Source organism: Galeopterus variegatus, unplaced genomic scaffold, assembly GCF_000696425.1.
Source record: "Galeopterus variegatus unplaced genomic scaffold, G_variegatus-3.0.2 Scaffold1944, whole genome shotgun sequence".
NCBI classification, from domain to species: domain Eukaryota; kingdom Metazoa; phylum Chordata; class Mammalia; order Dermoptera; family Cynocephalidae; genus Galeopterus; species Galeopterus variegatus.
Window position 1 is genome coordinate 296,325 of NW_007728055.1, and position 22,697 is coordinate 319,021.

The following is a 22,697-nucleotide window of genomic DNA, read 5'->3' on the forward strand; positions in this document are numbered from 1 at the left end:
CCAAAAGAAACCATACTTGGAAGCTATAATCAGAAAGGTGATGATACAATTAGAAAAAAAAATTGCCAAAGTATCACATATAAGTCCAGCCATGAAGGATTTTAGTGTGATATTAAATTAATTCTTCAGATTTCTTAAAAAGAGTCCATGGACAAATCCCAAGTCTAGTCTCTATGTGAAAAAACTGAAGCAAAATCAAGTCTTTGGCTTTTTAATAGTGAAAAATGTCATGATCATTACCAAGGTTATATGAGCACAGCAGGGTCTCTGGAGAGTTGATCTTTGAAAGTCCCTGTCAGAATGCTTCTCTGAGCTGGCATTCTGTCGAACACCTCCTCCAAGAAGTCCTTCCTGATAGCCCAAGCCCACTTGCTTCTCCCTCTAATTTCCCCTTAGTGACATGTTTGGCAATCTCTTGTTCCCAGACCCAGAAAACATTGTGCCTTATGAGAAACAAAGGATTCATAATTGGGGCCTCTATATCCATATTTTTGGAGATAGCTCCAGTAGCTTGAACAGTTCTACACCAATCTTCCAAAAAATATTCAGGAAGTTATTATTGCCTCTAATGCAGTGATTAGGAACATGGACAATGGTGCTAGGCAAACCTTGGGTTGAACTCTAGCTTTGTCCTCTTGCCATTATTCGTTTGTTAAAAAGTCATATTACCTCTCCAAGCCCTAGCTTCTTCACAAGTAAAATGGGGAAAGCAGTGCAAGCCTCACAAATTTGTTGTAATGATTAAATGAGGGAAAAAACGCCAAGCACTGAGTGCAATGCCTGGTGCAGATTGGGCCTGATAAAGAGTTATCATTACGATTGTATATAAAGGGGCCACCATGCCTTATGCGCTTATATCCATAAATACACAGGCAGGGTTCTGAGTGCTCCTCAGATATGATCGCAATTTGTCATGAGTTCCCCACTTGAAGGGAAGCAAATACAAAGGATGATATTCTAAGAACTGATTATAAACAGAAAATTCAGTATAGCATGAGTCTTTGAAGTCCCATGTTTCAAGGGCCTGTGTATATGATGGTATGATGTTCTATTTATGGTTACGCTTTTCTCATCCCCACAGAACAAAAGAAAACAAACCACACGCTCATCATAAACTTTGTAGTGAAATTCTCAGGTCCTCCCATGACAATTGAGAAGGCTTCCAAGCTAAGGACAAATCTGTGGTTTGCTCATGCAGGTGCAGTGTTTATGGCAGGATTGCCATGGCTACTGCACAGGAAATCTATTTTCCCTTTTGTGCACTGAGGTGAGTGCAGTCAGTTCTGGTATCCACTTGCTAGCTGTCTATTCACCAAACCAAGTTTTATTTTTAAGGCTTCAACATTTATTTGCAAAGAATAGCACAATTAGAAGCACTTGCTGGTGGGAGGACCTGGCTGCCCACAACAGGAGGAAGAACCTACTACTGAAAGGAGAAAGGTCCTCGGGGTGAAAGCCTGGGCCGCTGTACTCCCTTCCTGTTGTGGGCAGCAGACTACTCAAAGTGGGGCACTTCACAAGTTTTGAACCTGCCTGGTTCAAGTCTGGACTATTACTTTTAGTGGCATCTCTATGACTTACAAGCTTTACAAAGAAGTGACTTAATTTTTAAAAATTCAAATATTTGATAACTGAAACAGCTAGACTTTTCTATCTGCCTACTTAATTAAGCATATGTTATCAATGGAAAGCTTTTCTTTAAATTTTCAGACATGGCCTAGTTAATATAACATAAAAGAGTAGTCAACATATCTTTATTTAAAAAGTAATACGAGGGATCTTACTCTTAGGGTTAAACATTTTCAGCAATCTATGAAGAAGGGAATTGTTTTAGGCAGTTAACATAGGCACTGTGGCAAAAAAGGAGAGAGAAATCAGAGTTCAGTACCCAGACCCACAGGGGCTCTGTGGTCTGCTTTCTGACAAGTCAGTCTTGGTACTGTTATAATTTTGTAAAAGGATGTTCACTAATAAAAAACTGAACTCAAAAAATGCCTGCATGTTCATTACATAAAGAGAGAAAAAAAGAAAGAAAATATTTAAAAAATCCAGGCCCTTAGAAGACACTTTTTGTAGACAATGTTTTAAAAACTGGAGTCTGTTGACCAGATCGAAGACTATCTGAGTAACATTTTTGATGGGGTTTTACAACCCCAAATTGCCAATGATTTTAATGAAATGGAATATTGTTCTCTATACCATGGAGGTTATTCATGGACACCTATGTTCAGCACATGCTGTAACTGTATACCCAGCCCAGGAAACTCAAGGGGGCACTAGGCTCAAAGGGGCAGAGAGTCCTGGACTCAGAGTTCTGAGGCACAGGAAAGTTTCCGTGGTTTCAGTGTTCCTTTGAGGTGACTGCTTTCCTCCTCCTAGGTGTGACAACCGGGGTGTGTCCTTTTCTGTTAGGATTTATGACACTCTCCACACCTTGCCTGTGATTTCTGTGGCCATTAGGAGCCCCATACAAAACTGCCAGGAAAACCTGATTGAAACCCAACATGCAAAAAGGGTATAGATTCATCTCCTTAGATCTACAGGACTAATAACCCTGAAAACAGGAACGCCTTTAATTATGCTAGGTGGAAAGCTTTTATTTTCAAAATTTTAAGAGGGAATGTTTCTGTGTGTATCAATTGCAGGGGCTTGCTTTCAGAATTCCTCAGCTGCTCAGATTTAATGGGTACAAGGAGCATTAAGCCTGCAGAGATGGGCTAGGTTACAGGAGCTCAGTATTCACGCAAAAGCCTAAGCACACGTGAGGGAAAACCTCGAGAGGAATCACTAGCTACTCACGTTTCAAGATATTTCTTCTCTCCAGCTCCTCCACAGCAGGTCTTTGGCTCAGCCGTCTGCGGAAAAACACTAGAATTACATTTTGCACCATGGTGACTGCAAATTCCACCCAGGGTCTGTGAGGGTGCGAGGTGGTTGGCACACCCCCTAAAGATTGCTTCCCAAAAAGTGGGAGGAAGTGAACCTCTAGTGGCTGCCTCTTGATTGCTGGCAAAACTGAGTCAGACTCCCAGGGGGGAGCAAAAGCTGCCCTGTCACAGAGCTACTACTAGATTAGTCCTTGCTCCAACTCCAGATGTGCAGGTCTTCATTTTCCAGATCCGTCGCCCAAACCTCCCCGGTCTGGACTGTTCCCCAGGCAGTGTGTCTAAGCAATGCAGAGATCCATTCAGGAATTCTTTTTCCTGCCCACCAGCTTAGGGAGGGGTGGGCAGCACCACCTGCCTTCAGGCTTCTGAAGGTTCCAGAGACGCCCAGAGATTCATGCCTTCTGCTGGAGACAAGCCCTGGGAGCACCAAGCTCTCCTTCCTGCTTTTTGCCTGTTGAGCAGCATCTCCTCTGCCCCGCCAGTGCAGGGGGAGTGTCTAAGGACGCAGCAGGAGCCTCCCGCCTCTTGCCAGTGAGCGCACAGCTCGAGTGCTGAATAAAAGCTGGGAATCTCCAGCCAGCGCAGCTAAAGGAGCTGAGCCCACCCACACGCACAGTCCTCTCCCGCCACCAGCCCAGACCGCGTGTGCGATATGAAGACAAATGATTTCTTTTTCAAATGGTCTCTCACTGAGAGAGTTGGAGGGTGCAGCCAAAAATTAAAAATTAAAAACAAAAACAAAAGCAAATAAAAGGCTTATCAGGAGAGGGAGGCATAAATAGCCAAAATTAATGCCAAGCTCCAATTATTTTTGTAACTAAAATAATGTCGTCCTTGGATTAGAGCCAGAAATCTTCCTACTTCTATATCTGTTAGCCTCTGCAAGGGAGACAACCAGGCTAAGGAGTTGAATGCCCACAATTTGGGGTCATAATACTTTGCCCCAAAGAGGATGTTGCCTCCAGAAATATTTGTCTCTGTCCCAGCACAAAGCCTAGGGTGTCACCAAGGTTCAGCTGCTCCTCCCTCCACACTCAAACACAACAGTTCATGGTTTGGCTTCCCTCGGGGCTTTGTGTGTCTTCGAGCTCTGTGGGTGGTTGCTTCCACATCCTGTCTTCATGTTCCATGAGACCCAACCTGCCCCCTGACACTTGCTGGCTGGAACCCAGGGGCAAGTGCCTCCCTCATCTGTCCCAAGCAATGCATGTAAAACCTAGCTCACTGCACATTGCTCCCTGCAGTCTGGCCAAAACACCCCAAGTGCCATTCATTCCATCACTCAGTAAATGATTATGGAATATTTGTTATGTGTCAGGCACTGTGCCAAGCCTCCAGGACACAGGGCTGAACAAGGTAAGCCTTCCCTGCTTTGGAAAGCTCAGCCTAGTGGGAAAGGTGGACAAACAATAAACAAACAGGCAAAACCATCTCAGAGAGTAGTCAGTGTCACAAAGGAAATATAACTGGGGTCATGATGGATGAGTGATGGGGCAGGGGCATTGGGGGGAGATACATTTCCTGAAACCTGAATGGAAAGAAGGAGCCAGCTGTGGGAAGGTCACACCTCTGTAGACAGTGTCTCTTAACTGCTCACGTGCTGAGCTTGAAGACTGGGGGGAGATCAAGGGAGTGATCAAGGCAGGCTTCCTGGAAGAGGAAACTTTCAACAGGGTTGTGCAGAATCCACATATGGGGGAGCAGTATGTGCAAGGGTCTTGGAGCTGGAGCAAGGTAAAAGATAGATAGCAGGAAACTGGAGCTGTCCGGGTGACTAGAGGGCTTGTGGGGATTGAAGCAGGAGCAACAGGGAATAGGGCTAGAATGATTTGTTGGAGTTAAGCCTTACAGGGTCTTGAAAGACATGCTACATGATTGGACTTTATCTTGTGTGTAGTGAGGAGCCAGCGAAGGCTCCTGAGCAGGGCGATGACATGGTCAGCTCTGCAGTGTCTGGGCAGCTGCAATCCCATCTCTGTTGCAGGAAGGCAAGGGTCCCTCTAGTCCTGCTCATAAGAGGTCATCCCCAAGGATGTTTCGGGGGTCCTGGCCCAGGAAAATGGTGTGACAGACAGTAGAGGATGGGCTTTGGAAGTAGGAGGACAAAAATTTGAGACCCAAGTTTGAGAATTGTCCTTTCCAAGCTGTGAGACCTTGGGCAGTTTACTTAACTTCTCTGAGTTTTGTCTTCTCATCTAAAATGAGGACTAAACAATAGATCTTCATAGAGTTTTGAGAATTGATTGAGATAACACATAGAAGTGTTTGATAACAATGTTTGCTTGGAATATAGTAATTTGCCAAGAAGTCATCATTATTGTTTCAAGGATGTCTGTAAGTAAGGGCATCGGGTATACATCTTTCAGACGTCACGTCTCATGCCTTCAATGCACACTTTTCTTCAGAAAAGCATTCCCAACAGTGCTTTGTTCTCTGGGTGGCCTCACTGCTCCTTCCCACATATGTTCTGTCCCTCTGCTACCAGGAAGCTTCTCCTGTCCCACACACCATCCTCCAAGTACACTTCCAAAAAGCTGCAGAGACCACAGGAGACTCAGCACAGCAGCCTGGGCCTGGAAGCGAGCTGTACTGGTCAGACCGGAGCTCATCATGCCTGTCCCAGGCAGCCCGCCCCTCCTTCTGACCAGCATCCTACTGCACTTGAGGCCCAAACACCACCAGTACAGTCCAAAACACGACTCAGCACCTTGGCCAGGCCTTTCTGGGAATTTCACAGGGTTTACTGTTGGCCAGGTTCACATATGGACTCTAGCCCAGACCACCCTTGTGGCTTTGGGTAAGCCACAGACCCTTGTCTGTCAAATAGGAGAGGTTTCCTTCCCTCCCAGGGGTGCTGTGCATATGAAATGAGATAATGCCTGAGAAAGGTCTAGCTCAATGCCAGACCTGCAACTAATGACTGCACAGTAAGTGTGAGCTGTTCTTACTGCTTTTGCTGTGGTTATTATGATCACCATTATTATTAGGTTCTCAACAAATATTTCTGAGATTGTACACAGGCATTTAAAAAAAATACCTACATGCAGTACTCCCCCATACAGCTGTAAAAAACTAGAAAGGGCAGAGTAACAGTGGTGTCTGAAGGCCTGAATTTAAGGCCTGAGGGGTCTCCCCTTCAGAGCTGGGCACACAGGGGTGAGCTCACTCCTTGATATATCTGAGCCTCTATAAAATCGGACAGCAAGAGGGCCTGCCATCCACCAGGTCTGAGGGTTGATGGACCAGGCTGTCATGGGAGAGGAAGGGACAAGCTGGACCACATGGCCCCAACTCTGGCTACAGAATGGCTCTGAGAGAAGGATGAAAACGGGCAGGGGTGCAGGCACTTTATATAGCAATAACAATCAGACACCACTCGAGCCAAGGCAGGAGTGGGCGCACCACAGGTCCTGTCTCCAGGTGGGATGTGGTTTCCTTCACACCCCTCCTCTGGCTGCGAGGCAGCAGCTGTGTTGGAATGGTGGCCTGTGGGAAGTAACACAGACACCATGAGGCCGGAGGCTCCTAGTCCAGTCACCTCCCCGTCCCCGGGTGTGAGCTGGGAGAGGCAGAAGGAGGGTGTGGGCTGTCTCAGGGATACCCTCACCTCCTTCCACCTGCCTCTGCTCCCTGGTCCTGAGAGCCAATTCTTCCTCCACTTCCCTAGCCAGCGCCTTCGGGTCTTGCTACACCATGGTCTTCCCAGATTAAACCAAATTCAGTCCCACTCTGTGCAGCCTTTTGCACACCTCCTCACATCACGTTGCTCACGAGCTGTCTTCCTTCTCAGTCCTGACCTCTGCCTGGCTCAACCCAAGTGTCCACCAGACCCACATCCACACTCAGACCCAGGCAGAGCCAGGCTGGGACCACCAGCTTCCCAAACAGGGAAACCTGCAGGGACACTGGAGGGCTGAGGCTGTGTACTTCCTCAAACCTGACCAATGCCCCAATCTTTCTTTCTGGAGCCTTGACTTTCTCGTCTAACATGATGACTAATAATAGAGCTTCATGGAGTTCTGAGAATCCAATGAGATAATGCACAAAAGTGTAATTTGGGATAAAGTAACTTCTCAAGAAAACCCAACCTGTGAGCTGTCAGCTGCCCAGGGACTGAGTTCCCAGAAAGGCATTTTATCCAGTTCACATATCTTGGGAAAGTGTGGGCATCTCACCACCAAGATCCATGCCACTGGCCCCAAGGAACAAAGGCAGGTCTGGTATTATCACTTATTGCAAGGGCTTCATCTGGCTGCCAGGCTTCTCAACCAATGTTACTAGTAGTAAGTTCACATATCTTGGGAAAGTGTGGGCATCTCACCACCAAGATCCATGCCACTGGCCCCAAGGAACAAAGGCAGGTCTGGTCTTATCACTTATTGCAAGGGCTTCATCTGGCTGCCAGGCTTCTCAACCAATGTTACTAGTAGTCAGGCCACAGCTGGCCCCCAGGGCAATTCTGAATGAACTAGAACCAGCTGTGCTCGGGTGGGCAGCCCTGTAGGTCCACAGCTGTGATCAGAGCAAAAGTGCATTCAGGTCAAGACCCCACTGGGTCATCACTAACCTACCTCTCTACCCAGAGGGCACCAGGAACCTGTGGCTGGAGAGGAGGACTGAGCCCCAGACAGCACTGTGGGCCCCAAGCCCCTTCCAGTGTGATTCTTACCAGCAGAGGGGGCTGGGCCAAGCCAGAGGACCCTTGATCACCAGGGAAGAGCTCTAATGATGAGCAGACTAAGTGTGGTGCTGCAAATCCAATAGGGCCAGGCCAGCGTTCCAATCTCGACTCACTCCTGCCAGGGAGATGGACTGACCTGGACAGGGGCGGCTCCCCAAGCAGGTGGTACTTGAGTTGAGATCCAAAGTGTGAGCAGGGTCACTAAGAGAGGAGGAGAGGGAAGAGCGCTGGGCCCAGAGGGGAGGGTGTGTGCAAAGGCCCTGCAGTCGATGGAATACTGCAAGTGTCCCTTAGGCTGATGGAGGTGCACATGTGCTGAGGCTGGGGCACTGAGCAGGAGTGGGACCTGCACAATCTGGCATCCATGGTAAGGAGTCTGGATTTATTCCTTGATCCTCAGAAAGGCACTGAAGTTTTTGAAGCAAACAGGGGCAAGATGGGGTAAGGATGTGCTAGGACTGGATTTGCATTTGCAAATACTCTCTGGATGCTTTCAGACTGGTGTCCTAGAAAGGACAGATCTGAACCTGCTACCAAGCATTGCGGACCTGCTCAGACCCCATCAGGTACCAAGGACAGGCGTGGCAGACCCACGAGTGGCTGAGGTCCCCATGAAATGTCCAAGACTTGAGGAAGATACTGGCTCTAGAGAAAGAACACTGCAAATTCTAATACCCGCTAGACTAAATATATGTAAAAGATACTATTTTGTCTACCTGTTACTTAAAACCCAGCTCAACTCTTCATGCAGAGGTGAGGCTTCCAGAAGGCAGTGCCAACCATTCTGATGTCAAGGGCAGACAATTATGACACCCACTGTACAGAGGAGACCCTCAAGGCTCAGAGAGGTGACGGGGACCAGGAGCTGCTGAGGCTGAAACCAGAACCCATGTCTGGTTCCATAGCAGGGAGGACCGAGGCGGGGACTACAGAACACCCGCTGGCAGGACTTGGGGCTAGAGGCCTGGCCAATGGGACAGATGGGTGGGGGCGAGGGCCACCCCGCCTGCAGCATGTGACCCCTGGCTGACACGTAGTATGACACGGACATTTTGTGGACAGAGCCATGGCCCAGGAAAAGGGGTTGAACGAGGCCTCCCCTACTAGTCATGAAGCTCTACGGGAGGGGACCCAGTGCCTGGCACAGGCAAATGTCACCGTGTAAGGAAGGGAAGAAATGAATGACATCAGTTCCTTCCCCCACACTCCACAGCACTCTCAGGCGTGGCTCGGGGGATGGATGCTGCGGGAGCCCCCCTCGCTCTGGTGCTCCCCAAGGAACTGCTAGAAACACACCCCGGCACGAGCTGAGGCAGCTGCATCCCTGGGGGGACAGCGGGGGTGCAGAGCCTGCGGGACTCCCGACTCTCCCCGCCCCCACTCCCTTCTCCTGATTCAGAGATGGTGCTGCCACCTGGAGCTGGGGAAGCCACAGTCTATTTCTGACTCTCCCTACTGAGACAGCCTGAATGTGGCAGCTAATTAAAGTGCCATGATTGCATGGGAGCGACACCAGGAAAAGGAACGCCAGAGACAGGGAGAAGCATCTGCCCATCTCCCCACCCAGCCCCTGCTGGTGCGCACACAAGGGTGGGGACTGCAGGGAGGTGGGGTCTGGGTGGGGGGACCAGGAAAAGGCACAACAGGCCCTGGGGACTTAAACAGGAGATGAAGGTATAGAGCATCACACACCCTTGAGAGGGGGTCAATATGTTCAAGTGTGGAGGGAGTCCTTGTGGGGGCTAAAGGGGGCTGTCGGGAAGCAGGACAGCCAAGCAGGTGATCCCCCGGGGCTCCCTGGGTCTGTCTGCCACTTGACAGATTTGTAGCAGTCACCTGCTGCACACCTGGCCTGTGCTGAGAACACAGGAGGAAACACAGTTAGTGAGCAGGTGCCAAAGGACAAGAGGAAAGGGTGGCTAGGGGCATGGTCTGGAGTTGGCACTGATGAGACTGCCCACAGACAGATGGGCAGGGCACTGCAGCAGGTTCTGGAGGACATGATGTGGTTGTCCCATCCACATGCATCATAGCTGTAGAAGGCCATCAGATTTCCATTCCTGGATCAGCACTGAGGGGCAACGGCACCAGCACAGAGTTTGAGTTCAAGTTCCAGCTCTGCTACCTGCGAGCTGGCTGACAGGGGCTAATGCCTCCCTACCCGAGCGCCTGACTGCCTGGGTGAACTCCTGCCCCACCAACCCGCAGGGATGCTGGGAGGGTCAAGAACACTAAACACAAGGAGGAAGCTGGCACACCAATAGGTGGCATTATTATTAGCATGATTATGAGCATCAGTATTGTTCACCTGGGGTGATGAGCCCAAGTCCTTCCAGCCTCAGCAAACAGCTGCCGCCGCCCTCCTGCTGGCAGCCTCCTTGCAGGCCTGGACCGCCAGGAGACACTCCTGCACCAGACACTCACACTCTCCTCCTTCAGACACACCCTCTTCCATCAGACACTCACTTACACCCTCACTTACCTCCCTTTCCATCACTCACTCACACTCACTCACAGTCTCTTCCATCGCTCACTCACACCAGCTCCAGACACTCACAGCCTTTTCCATCAGACACTCACACTCTGCATCAGACACTCACAGTCTCTCCATCAGATGCTCACAACCTCCTCCAACAGAAACTCACTCACCCTCTCCATCAGACACTCACAGTCTTTTCTATCAGACACCTCACTCCCATCAGATGCTACCTCTGTGTCAGGCTTGTGCCAGGGAGGGAGTGCACAGACCAACCTCTCTCTATGCTAATGTCTCTCCACATTGTTCCTGAACAGCAGCACGGCTGCAGCAGTGGCCTTTCTGCTCAGACTCACACGACACCATGTTGTGCCTCTGCTGACAGCCACCGGCCTTGTCTGAGGGGTGCCCTCTGGATTGCCCTGTGAGCCTCTCCACAAGTGGGAACATGGAGACAAGCTCCTGACATTGTGGGAAGAGGCAAATGATGAGGTTGTGACGTGATCCTGTGCAAAATGATGGCTCAAGCAAGCAGGCACCGAGTTGCACTGAGGGCTGGGATGAGTGTGTTTTCTTTCTTTTTACAAAAAGCCCCCTGGATGTTATTATTAATGCATATTTTAAATAATAAAAAGGTCATGCAACAAACAGGCTGCAGCCCACCCCCCAGATCTGCCTACTTCATCTACTGATGTGGGCTCTTTAGGCACCTGCAGAAAAGGACAGACTGATGAAAGATTGGGTGACCCACCACGGGGCCAGACACATCCAGAACTTGCCCTAGGACCCAGCCTCCCAGCCTGTAAGTGAAGGGTGGGTCAAGGGCAGCTCCAAACACGGGCTGGATGAGTCACAGCCTCCCAGTGGCTGACTGCTGTTCCATCCCCCGAGACTAGACTGGAGGCTGACCACTGCTCCCTGGGAGCTGAGGGGCCCTCAGCAGGGACTGGCCTTCCCTGAGCCCTAATTTTACCACTTGGAAATGAGGACACCACCACCTGCTCCCACAAGAGGGCTGTGAAGATGGGAATGATGCACAGACTTGTGGTCCAGTGAGCGCTCTGCCTGGGCTGGCCACTCTGACGATTGCCATTTAGGGCTCCAGGGAAAGGCAGGGTCCCACGGCCTCACAGACACACCCAGGGAGGGATGCGGCCATATGGGGCCTTGCCTCCTTCCAGGGCTGGGTCAGCAGACCTCCCCAGGGCTAAATGAGACCCTGAGACCAGAACCCAAGAGCTGTCCAAAGGAGATGGCGTCATGACGTGGGCCACATCCTGCTCAGTGGCTGGGAGGGGAAAGGCCGACCAGGGTGGCAGGTGGTGGAACCAGCATGTGGGGCAATGCTGGGAGTGCAGAGGCAGAGGTGCAGCCCTGCCACCCCTGCTGGGTGGCCCGGTGCCTGCACACCATCCCCAGGACCTGGCCTGCTGCTGCTGCAGGGTCATGGAGAAGGGAGGCCAAGAACAGCAGCTGGCTGGTGCATCTCCCCCTAGCTAACAGGAATCACAGGCTTCAGTGTGGGCCATGAACCCCAATACTGTAATGTGTTCCTGTCCTAGCTGACACTGCACCAGGCAGGAAACCGAGTCACAGAAATCGAAAACTTCATGGTCACCTTCTTCCTCACACAAAGCACCACCTTCCCACATGTGTTGTGTTTTCTTTTACTCCTCTAACGACTCTGTATGGTGGGAATCATTAACATGTCCATTCTAGAGATGAGGAAACTGATGCTCCAAGCAGCAGAGTACGCTGGGCTCACACGGCTTGTAGATGGTGGTGGAGAGCCAAGCCCAGGTCCTTCCATCCCCAAAGCCAAGCTCCAACCACAGGCATCTCTCCCAGCCTCTCTAGCTCACCTCTGCCATCAATGCCCACCGATGAGCACACATTGCCAGAAAAATAGCAAGACCCAAACCCAGGTCCTAACAAACAGGTTAATAACAAAACCAGGAGAGCCTCTGAAGCCACGTGCCATGGCAGGAGGCTTCACAGTGCATGCACGTCTGTGGCACCAATGGAAGCAGCTCGTTTTCCTGCAGAACATGCATCATGGATCTGACTGCTGGGACGCAGACTCTGTCCTGTCCCCTCTGACTGCTGAACCTGGCCCAGCCCCTCAGCTGCTCGGAGCCTCACTTTCCTCCTCCGCCAAGTGGTGTTTACAACTGGAGGGCTCGGAGGTCACAGGAGCCTGGTGCACAGGAGCCCCTGTCTCCGCACACCCACTGCACTGTCCCTGCCTCTCCCGCTCACCATCTCTCCAACTCCTATTCACCAGCCCATCAGGCTCAGTTGAAACACTCTCACCTTCTGAGCCCTCTCCAGTTGGAACAACCCTCCATCCTCTGCTCGTATCCCTGCAAGGTCGTCCCTTTTTCTACACTGACAGCTTCCCAAGGGAAGGCTCTAGCTGGCTCGCCCACCCTCTGGTCTAGAAGAGCATTAGCAGGTGATGCCAATACCCAGCCCTTGGGACTCCTGTGAGGATTAAACAAAATGGCACGGAAGTGGAAGCCCCGCCACCACAGACCCTCATTACAGGGCAGTTCTGAGTCCCCTCTGCACACACTGCTCAGCTGGTAGCCTCCCCGTGGCAGCTGCTGTGACTCAGGGAAAGACACGCAGCTGGGAGAAGCTAGATCCAGCTCCCCAAGCTCTGACTCCCTGGCCCAGCCCCACTGGCCAGCTTTGCCCCACTAAATGCACATCCCCCGAATCTCGATTTCATCCCAGCACAAACATCACTGCTGAGGTTTAAATCAACGTCTGAAGTTACCACAGTATGGAGCAAGAGGTGAGAAGCAACTCCTTCCACAGGCAGGAGCCGCAGCTGCAGAACAGACACCCGCCCACGGGGACACCCGGGCTATTCTGGGAGGCTCCTTCCTGGAACTCCACTCGTGCCCACAGCCAGACTTGAGTCACCGAGAAACGTAGGAGGCCCCGCCTGGGACGGGATTCCCTGGCGAGGCGGCGTCTCGGCGCCCATTCAACATGAGCATGTGCAGGGGGGCATAGACAGCTGCAGCCATGGGCAGACAGCTCAGCACCTCAGACGGCTCACTGTCCATGCAGGGATGTGACATTGACATGAGCCTCAGACACCAGGGTGACGTGGGCGCCCAGGAGGGAGGCATCAGGGGAGGGGTGGAGTGTGTCCACATTGGGGAGCAGCAGCGTCCCCATCCTCCCAATCACCCTTCAAGTAGGAGCATCAGCCACTGACAACTCCGCTGGGCAGGTGCCAGCTGCGGGTCCACACACCCAGAGGGTCCCCATCACAGTCTCTGGCAGTCCTGGACACCAGGGAGGACATGACCTCAGGCACCTTGAGATCCAAGCACCCAAAGCTGACCACTCTGTACCATGTCCCCTGCCGCCTCATACTTGCCCAGCACCCAGCGTCCCCGTCTCAGAGGCTGGCTCTGGCCACCATCCAGCCCTCACCCAGACCCCTGGGCAACATTTTGGATCCTCTTACTCTTCATGGCCAACACCCCAGGAATCTCTAAGTCCTCTTGGTCCTACCTGCACCCATCCACCTCTGTCCATCCACAGGGCTGCCATGCTGCCCCTCTCCACCCACTCCCACAGCAGCAGGCTGACCTTGAAATTGAACTCCTATGACAAGCCCAGTTCCTAGTGTCCTCAGGACAAGGTCCAACCCCCACGGCAACCCCTCCAAATTCACTTCCTATTCCCTGTCCCCTCCCCAACTCTGTGCCCAGCCACGTATGTCTACAGTGCCCGGGGACGGCCCCACAAGGAGCAGTTTCAGGTGGCTGCTCACACTGTCACTCTGGCAGAGACATCCATCTCCTAGTGCAGGGTCAGGAGAAGAGTTGTTCCAGCTCTCTTGACTCCCTGACACCAGCAGGCCAGCACATGGCTCAAATCGCCATTTCATCCCTGTGCAAACATCACTGGACTCCATGGGACCCCACTCCCTCTTTCTGTAATTATTCTGTTACCCCCTCACTCCAACCCGTCTACACATACGATTTTTAAAAATCAGTGTAATGCCCTATCTGTAACGCAATGGAGGGAAAAAGGAGGCTAAGTTTTAATCAAATAACACATATTTCAGTATGTAGGTATTCAGACACAACTGCATTAGGTAAAACGATGAAAACCGCCAATACTCACATCTACACAAAAACCCACCATAATGATGTCAGCTACAAATGCAGCCAATTCTTAGAAGAATTCTAGGTAGAGCCATGGATAAGACAAGGCACACTTCTGTCAATTTCCAAGACATGTGCATTCCAGGAAAACCCAATTTGTGATAAAACTCCACCAAAATACTCTGTGCGTTTGTATAAAACGCACTCCAGTTTTAGGCCCAGTTAATCACAAACAGGCTCTGGACCCTCACAAGCGGCTGAGGGACATTCAAAGTCAGCTGGCTCCAGCCCGGCCCACCCACGGACCTCCATCCTGCCGCACTGCCCCCCACTGCCCCATCCTCCATTCCCTCCCCTTCTCCCCATACCTTTTATTTACTTTTTGTCTCCCTACATGCTGTACAGAGCATGTGGGCTGCTATAAAAAAATATCATAAACTGGGTGGCCTGTAAACACCAGAAACTCATTTCTCACCTTCCCAGTGTCTGGGAAATCCGAGATCAACGTGCCAGCAGACCTGGTATCTGGTGAGGGCCCGCTACCTCACCGATGGCACCTTCTCCCTGTGTCCCATGTGGTGGAAGAGGTGGGGCTGCTCTCTGGGGTCCCTGTTGTAAAGACACTAATCCCCTCATGGCCTAAGGACTTCCCAAAGGCCCTCCTCCTACCATCCCATCGGGGGTCAGGCTCCAACATGTGACCTATCGGGACACAAACATTCAGACCACGGCACGTACCAAGCTCACACCACCTCAGAGCTTCTGTGCACCATTCCCTCTGTCTAGAAGCCTGTTTCCCCAGATCTTTCCATGGTTCAGCTTAAATTTCCTCCTCCAGAAAGCCTACCTTGACTACTCCAGCTGAAGTAACCAATTCCTCTCTGCACCAGTTGCTCCCCAGTGCAATTTTGTGTTCTGTGACCTTCACGGCCAGAATTTATTTTTTATGTGTTTATTCTCTTCCCTCCTCCCCACCCCAACGAGCCTCCTTTTGAGCACCCTGATGGTAAGAACCACACCTGTAGTACCCACTGCTGTGCACTCAGAGCCTATATCCAGGCCTGGTCCATGGTAGGTACTCAGTGAATGAATGAGTGAATGAATGAATGAGACATCATGGCAGGATCCCAGACATGTCCAGCAGCTGAGCTGTTGGCCTATCGGGAACTGGTTGCTTCTGTTCCCAAACCTTATTTGTACCGGGTGTACTTGTTACTCGAATTAGGTAATTTGATTAACTCTATGCACATTAATCAAATGATTTAATTCGGATGTAAAATGGAAATGTTATTTCTATGAAAAATAAGTCAAATGCTTTGGAGTCTGTAAAGGCAAGTTGCTAAAAATGCTGCTGAGGAGTCAGCGTGTGAGAGAGAAGCGTGACGATGGGCAGGGTCTGAAAACGCGCAGGACTCTGCACTTAGATTGCTTCCAAGAATCTTCAAATTCTCACTCCGCTTCAAAGAAACTGTCACTACAAATTGTAGAAAATACATCCAGTTCTTGTTTCCAGCAACAAGAAATTCCCAATGGNGTTATTTCTATGAAAAATAAGTCAAATGCTTTGGAGTCTGTAAAGGCAAGTTGCTAAAAATGCTGCTGAGGAGTCAGCGTGTGAGAGAGAAGCGTGACGATGGGCAGGGTCTGAAAACGCGCAGGACTCTGCACTTAGATTGCTTCCAAGAATCTTCAAATTCTCACTCCGCTTCAAAGAAACTGTCACTACAAATTGTAGAAAATACATCCAGTTCTTGTTTCCAGCAACAAGAAATTCCCAATGGTGGATCCTTTCGCAATGAAATGTCCTTGATCCCACCTCAGAACAATGGCCAAGTAAATGCACCTCTGTATGATTTAGGTTAAAATGTTTGAAGCATGAACAAATCATGTTCGTGATTTCTCTTTTAAGCAGCTTTTTCGTGAACCAGCCAGTGCTGAGTGTGCAGGAGAGAGTGCTGATCTACGCCCCACAGGACAGGGGCGCAGAGTAAAGGCGCTGCTGCAGCTGAGGGGCTCGGCCAGGTCTGCTGTACCCCTTCAACCTTTCAGACGCACTTCTGAATGGTGACAAACAGCCCCATGGATGGTGGCTGCCTCTGGGCAGAGTGGTGGGGGTGGGGAGTGAGATGCACCATTTTGTTTTTTACCATGTGTGTAAGTCCCTTATTCAAAATTTAAAAGTAAAATAATACGTGCTGCTCCCCATTGTCTGCTCCCTGGTGTAAGGGTCATTTGGCCGTCTGTGCCACAGCCAGTGGGGGAGCACCCGCTGTCACAGTCCTGCCTTCCTGCCCAGCTCCCTGCCCCATCCTTCTCCTCAGATCCTGCATTTCCTGCCCAACTTCCTGCACCGTCCTCCTGCTTGGACCCTGCAGCTTCTGCTCAGGAGTACCCCAGCCAGGCCATCCCTCGTCCTCACGGGGCTCCCAGGGCCAGCCCCTGTGCAGCCAGGGATATGCCTTGGTGGGAGGCTCTTGTACCATAGCTGGGAGCAGGCCAGGCCCAGGACAGGGCCCAGGCCCAGGCGAGCTGCTCAGAGCACTGAAGTACACAGGACTGAAGTACACAGCACTGAAGTACACACACATTGAAGCGAACCAGGACAACAAACTGCCAAGGCCGAGGAAAATGAAAACTCCACTTAACCTATCCTCAATTTAAATAAAAAAAGGGCACCACCCCTATACACCAAACCACTTCTATGGGACACAGAGTGTCATCAGCACCCCACGCGGGGGCACCTGGCCTGCAGCGGCCCAGGGAGGGAAGCCAGGAGCTGATGGATAGGAACGCTCTGCCAGCGTCCAGCCACATGCTGACGTCCCTGCACTGTCACCCATATTATTATTTGACCTCCCTCTCCCCACACTTGTGGGTGGAACGGAAGCTTCCAGAAGGCACTGCATCTGCTTTGTTCCTTCCTCCATCCCATGCCCAAGGCAGAGGGTGGCACGTGGAGGTTGTTCAGGAAACGTCTGCTGCAGAACTGAAATGTCGGAGCAGGGTGGGCTGGCCAAGGAGGGGCTGGCAGTGTTTGTCCACATCACCCCAGGAACCTGTCCACATTCCCCTGTCCTCCTCCCCTTTCCCAGCTTCCCGCCAGTTGCCTAAATCCCACTGCACAGCACTGGAGGGACAGAAATGGGGCATTTATAAACTCCCAGGTGGCTCTCTTCCTACCCACAGGGGCTCTGCATGGACTTCTCAGACCAGACTGCTTTAGAAATCACTGCTATTGAACAGACGGGATGTTTTCACTTGGTCATTCCTTCCCTTAATCTACCTCCATGATAAAATTAATACGTATAGTAACAGAAACTGCTAGCTCCTACCCAATCTCCATTCTCCCCTTCTTATGTCATGTCAGAATGCTGATTCTATTCAGGGCAGCCTCTTCTCCAGCTAAGCAGGGCCATGTGAAGAGGTTCTGACTGAGGAGCTACAGGCACTTGTGTAAAGGACCTTCTGGAAAGAGCCCTTTTAAAGAGCTAACTCAGCTGAGACATAGGCTTCTTTGGGACTTGAATATGATATCTGGAGCTTCTGCAGCCGTCTTGTACCATAGAGGACAAAGGCCAGCATGAGGATAATTAGGAAAATAAGAGGAGCCTGGGTCCTTCGTGACTTTGGAACGACTATGCCAGTTCTGACTGCCCGTCCACAACTATTCCACAGAACAGGTGTCTCTAAGCATGGGGTCTTGAATCAGACTGCCTGGGTCAAATCTCAGCCTGACCGCATGCTAGCTGTGTGACTTTGAACATCTTACCCACTCACTCTGAGCATCCATTTCCTTAACTGCTAAACAGAGCTAATAATGACATTTATGTCTTAGGATTGGGTGAATGCAGGCAAACAGTCCCTTGCATGTAACGTGGGTTTAATAAACATTAGTGAGTTATCATTGTGCTATTATTACTATGACCACTACCAGTGTATGAGAAGCCCCAATCCCAGGTAAAGCGGGGCTGTGTCATATTTAGTCCCTGCAAGCACCTGAGCAGGCAGGCGTCACACACCCATTTCACTAGCTCAGACAGTCTGAGTGACTTACCTGAGCCCACTCTGTCCATGACACTCAGCCAGAGACATCCAAACCCATCAAGCCACCTGCTCCCCCTGGATCGGGAATCATGTTTTATTGCTAGTGAATGGAGATTGACATTTTGCATTTTCTTTCAAAACATGCTGTACCACCCTATACAGACTCCTGAGTAACCAGAGGAAACAGAAACAATCAGTGGCTGAGCCTCCCTGGATAACCCAAAGGGACAGGGTCATTCCATATTAATACTACACAGAAGGAGCCTGAGCCTCTCCCCTGCATAGGAGGGGACTGGGGTCCCCACTTCCCACACCCCAAGCCCCCCACACAGCCTGATTCTCCTCCTTGTACACAATGACTTCCCTGTACCCAAAAAAGCTTCATATTCATGTCCTCTGAGGCTTAGACTTTGCTGGTGGAACTTTTTCCAATTTGGAAGCTGTTTTCTGTTACTTAGCTTCCTCCATCTATAATCAGCACGTGTGAGATCCACATGTTATGGCCACTGCTTTTTCTAGCTCTTGCTGGCCTCGCCTGCCACCCAGGACTTTGCAGGAACACCGAGCACCCTCCTTCCAGGGCTGAGGTTGATTTCTTACCCTTCCCACAACATCACACTCAAAGCCCAGCCTAATGAGTTCCTTTGCATTTTTGCAATAAATCCTTGAAAGTGCCCCAAAAATCCTCACATTCCTCTTCATCTTGAAAGCTACGTAACATTTACAGGCAGGCCCCTCACCACAAGGGTGAAGCAGAGAGCTGGCGGCAAGTCAAGGGGCAAGGAGGGTGTATCTGTAGAGCATACCTGACCTCAGTTTACCCCGAGACTTCTAAACAAAGAGAGACTGGAAGCCCCAGCAAAGTATTAGAGACTCCCTGAAGGGCTCGGAAAGTAAGTCAGATCAATCTGCTTCATCACAGAAAGGGAGGAAATCATATAAATTGTTAAACACAAAGAGCCTTTGTTCTTGGGATCTCAAAATCCAAAGAAGGTCACAGAGTGCCGGGTCCTGCATGCCCCAGCCAAGGGGTGGCCAATACCTGTAGATCCTCATCCTGACCAGGCCTGGGTGGTGGCCTGAGCTGGACCTGCAGGGTCTGCAATTCCTGGCCCTGCCCCACCCTCAACCTTCCCACTGTTTTCATGTGTCCCCTTCTCTCCAGATAGGAATCAGCATGAGGATCCCAACCCGGCTTTAGATGTAGGTTCACCCCCTCAGCGATGGAGCCCTGGACGTCAAGGGGATTGACAGCCCATGTTTCCCGAGTGCTTTCTATGTACCAGAGACAGATTAATGACCATGGTAAAGGTGAAGGTAAAGAAGACAGTGAAAACAAAGATAATGAGGAAGAAAAGAGATAAAAATGATGAAGGTGTTGGTCAAGATGATGATGTTGGAAATGATGATGATGATGATGATCAAGGTGGTGACAGTGATGCTAACATCTGGCAATGTTTTGGGACAGCCCTTCACATGTAGGTGCCCCTGAGTCCTGGCAACAATGACTGCAAAGTTATTAGGTGCCCACAGGACTGTTCTAGGGATTGGGGATAGAGATACAGAGAGGTTTCTTTTTGGATTAATGAAAACTTTCTAAAATTGATTGTGGTGATGGATACACAGATCTATGAATATACTAGGGGTACTAAACTGCACACTTAAAATGGGTGAATTGTGTGGTATGTGAATTGTACCTCAATAAAGCTGTTAAAACACAGAGACAGACCTCCTGTCCTTATGGAGCTCACATTGACTTATTTTATTCCCCGAGCACTTCCTCTCTGCCAGGCACAATTCTAGGCATTGCATGGGTTCTGTCTCACTGTATCCTTTGTGCAGCTCTACAAGATGGGCTCTGTCCTAACCACACCCATTTAACAGAGGAGGAGAGTGACGTGCATGCTGGGGAGGTAATCTGCCTGTTGTCACGTGCTAGAAAACAGCAGAGCTGGGATGGGAACCAAGGCATTCTGTCCAGGGCACATGCGTCTCAGCACCATGCTGAGATGCATCCAGCAGTCCACGCTAGAGCTGAGAGGCTCCTCCACAAGCTCTTCAGGGAGCCCCTCACCTGCAAGAGGAAGAGAATGGACTCGCCCAGGTTCCACAGGGTAATTGTAGTTGTGGGCCTGGATGCTTCTGCAGCTGACAGTCAATTCACATGCTGAGCCGTTTACTTTCCCTACATTAACTCCACAGTCAAAAATCCCCTTAACCTCAGCACAAACAAGAATGAGCATCTTAAAAACAAGTGCATAAGTGACTTTGTATCAGAGGTGGCCGGTGATGGCCCCAGGCCAAATATGGCCCACAAGGAGCTAACAAATAAATAAACAAACAAATAAAAGAAAGAAAGACACACAAGCACAATGGTGCATTGTAATTTAAAAAGGAGAGAACAGAACTGGGATTACAGGAGGTGGGGGGGGGCATAGGAGGAATTAGTAAAGGGCCATGAAAATCAATTACATTGTATAATGTTGCATATGCTAATTATCCTGATTTGAGCATCACTGCACACAGGTACTGATATTTAATGCTGTACTCTGCAGACACATACAATCATGTTGCAATAAAAAAAAATATGGCCCACACGTTTTATGGGGTCCACACATTGCTTTTTAAATGTGAAATATTTAACATCAAAAACCTCTTGCAGTTTCTCTTGGAAATCCTGGCACAGGCTGGTCTCACTGTCCCAATGGTGTCCCTCCACAGGACCTGAGTGGCAGCTACCCTCTCCAGCAAGGGCACACACTCTCCAGTGTGCCATAGTCCCCACCTGGACCAAGTCGCTCATGGAACATTTGGTTTGTGACGTCTACTATGAAATAAGCTGTGAAGACACAGTCCCCAACTTGCCCGTTTGGATGTCATGGGTTAACGTCAGTCATGTCCATTCCAGGGAAGCGTTCTCCCCTGTTCCTCCTGCTCGGAAGTGTTCAGGAAGCTTTAAGAGCAGCCCTGTTGTCCACCAAACACTGCCTTCTGGTGGTGGTGCAGTAGGGAGTCCTGGGGCACTGCCACCCGAAGGCCTGAGGACCTGAAGTAGCCCAGCCTGGTCAGCTGCCATACAGCAGCGGAGTGGCAGGAAGTGACACAGTGCCTGGCCTGGACAGAGCAGAACCATCTCCAGAGTCAGCCACACCCACCGAGGATCTGAGGGTCCACATGTGCACGAATACACTTCTGAATATACTGGTTGTACCTCAAATTGGTAAACGGAATCATTGCTCAAATGTATCTGAAGAACCCACTACATAAGGAGTCCACTCATTCAATGCACATTTCCTTTGTTGAACTGAACTTTTACTGAATTGTATCCTATCCACTGTGCCTGGTATACCCTGATGTTATCCACCTGTCCATCTATCAATCCCTCTCTATCCACCTATTCATTCAACTGTGCAACCACCTGTCCATCTGTCTGCCCATCCATCTATCCATCCAACCACCCACCCATTCAGCTGTTATTAGCTGAGAGCCTCTACTTTGTACCAGGCTTTGTGGTACGTACTGAAGATAAAGCACTGAAGACATAAGGTCCTTCCTCCGAGGAGAGTCTGCTTCCTAGGTAGGGAATCCTAGGAACACACACAGATGAGCTTCAGGAGTCATGAGGCAGCCTACTGTTGTGAATGCTAAGAAAGAGGGCGCTGAGCTGGACAGGCTCAGTTCATGTCCTCACTCATCTAGTCAGTGGCTACTAGCAATTCTGAGCCTCAGTTTTCTCACATGCAAAGTGGAGACCATGAAGCCTATCCCACTGGAGTTAAACGCCACAACATAACACAAAGTCCTCAGAGCATGCAGACTGCACTAGATAATGGCTATGGAAGGTGACAGGAGATGTCTGCACACCCAGTATGCTTAAAGTTCCCATCAGATTCTCAAACCCGTGGCCCCAGGTCAATGATCACAGGCCTAGTCACCTGTTTTGTGCCTTGGTAATCCCATTAGAGCTAAATCTCATCCTTCCCTATCACTAGTGCATTTCTTCTGTGCTGAGAATGCTCAGCTGCTAACTTTAGTTCAAGAATTATCTTGGACATAGTAAGTTCTTCATTAGTCTACTAATTTACCTTCTTTCTGAAAATCCCTTTGGAAATCATCCCACTGGCAGTTTCAAAGACTGTGCAGATGAATGTGCTTTCGTGTATCAGGAAGCCAAGCTCAACCCTGTGAGGTCTCCCATGCGCACGTCGAGGCTGGTGCTGGGAGAATGTTTTGCGCTTTCTTCACTGAAGACTGTTCATTACTGAGGAGGCTTCTTCAATTAGAGGATTCTCTTGACTTTGAGTCCGGCTAGGACCTACAGGCTACGGTCCCCAGGGCAAGCTTGTGAAACCCTGCCTTTGAAGTCAGAGAGCCCAGCCCCCAGCCCCCTCCTCAGCAATGTGAGGGAGATCTTGGCCTCCCCCCACAATGTCCTGCTTTGCCCAAACAGAAACACATGGCTCCTAATGGCTCAA

General features: G+C 50.3%; 1 protein-coding gene across 1 annotated transcript in view; it reads right to left on the reverse strand.

The window, feature by feature from the left end:
- Positions 1-22,697, reverse strand: part of PHACTR3 (phosphatase and actin regulator 3) — a 47,605-nt gene that overhangs the window by 8,031 nt on the left and 16,877 nt on the right. The window contains exon 2 of the mRNA XM_008579700.1: positions 2,800-2,855. Coding sequence (XP_008577922.1) covers positions 2,800-2,855 — 56 coding nt within the window. The remainder of the gene's footprint in view (positions 1-2,799; positions 2,856-22,697) is intronic.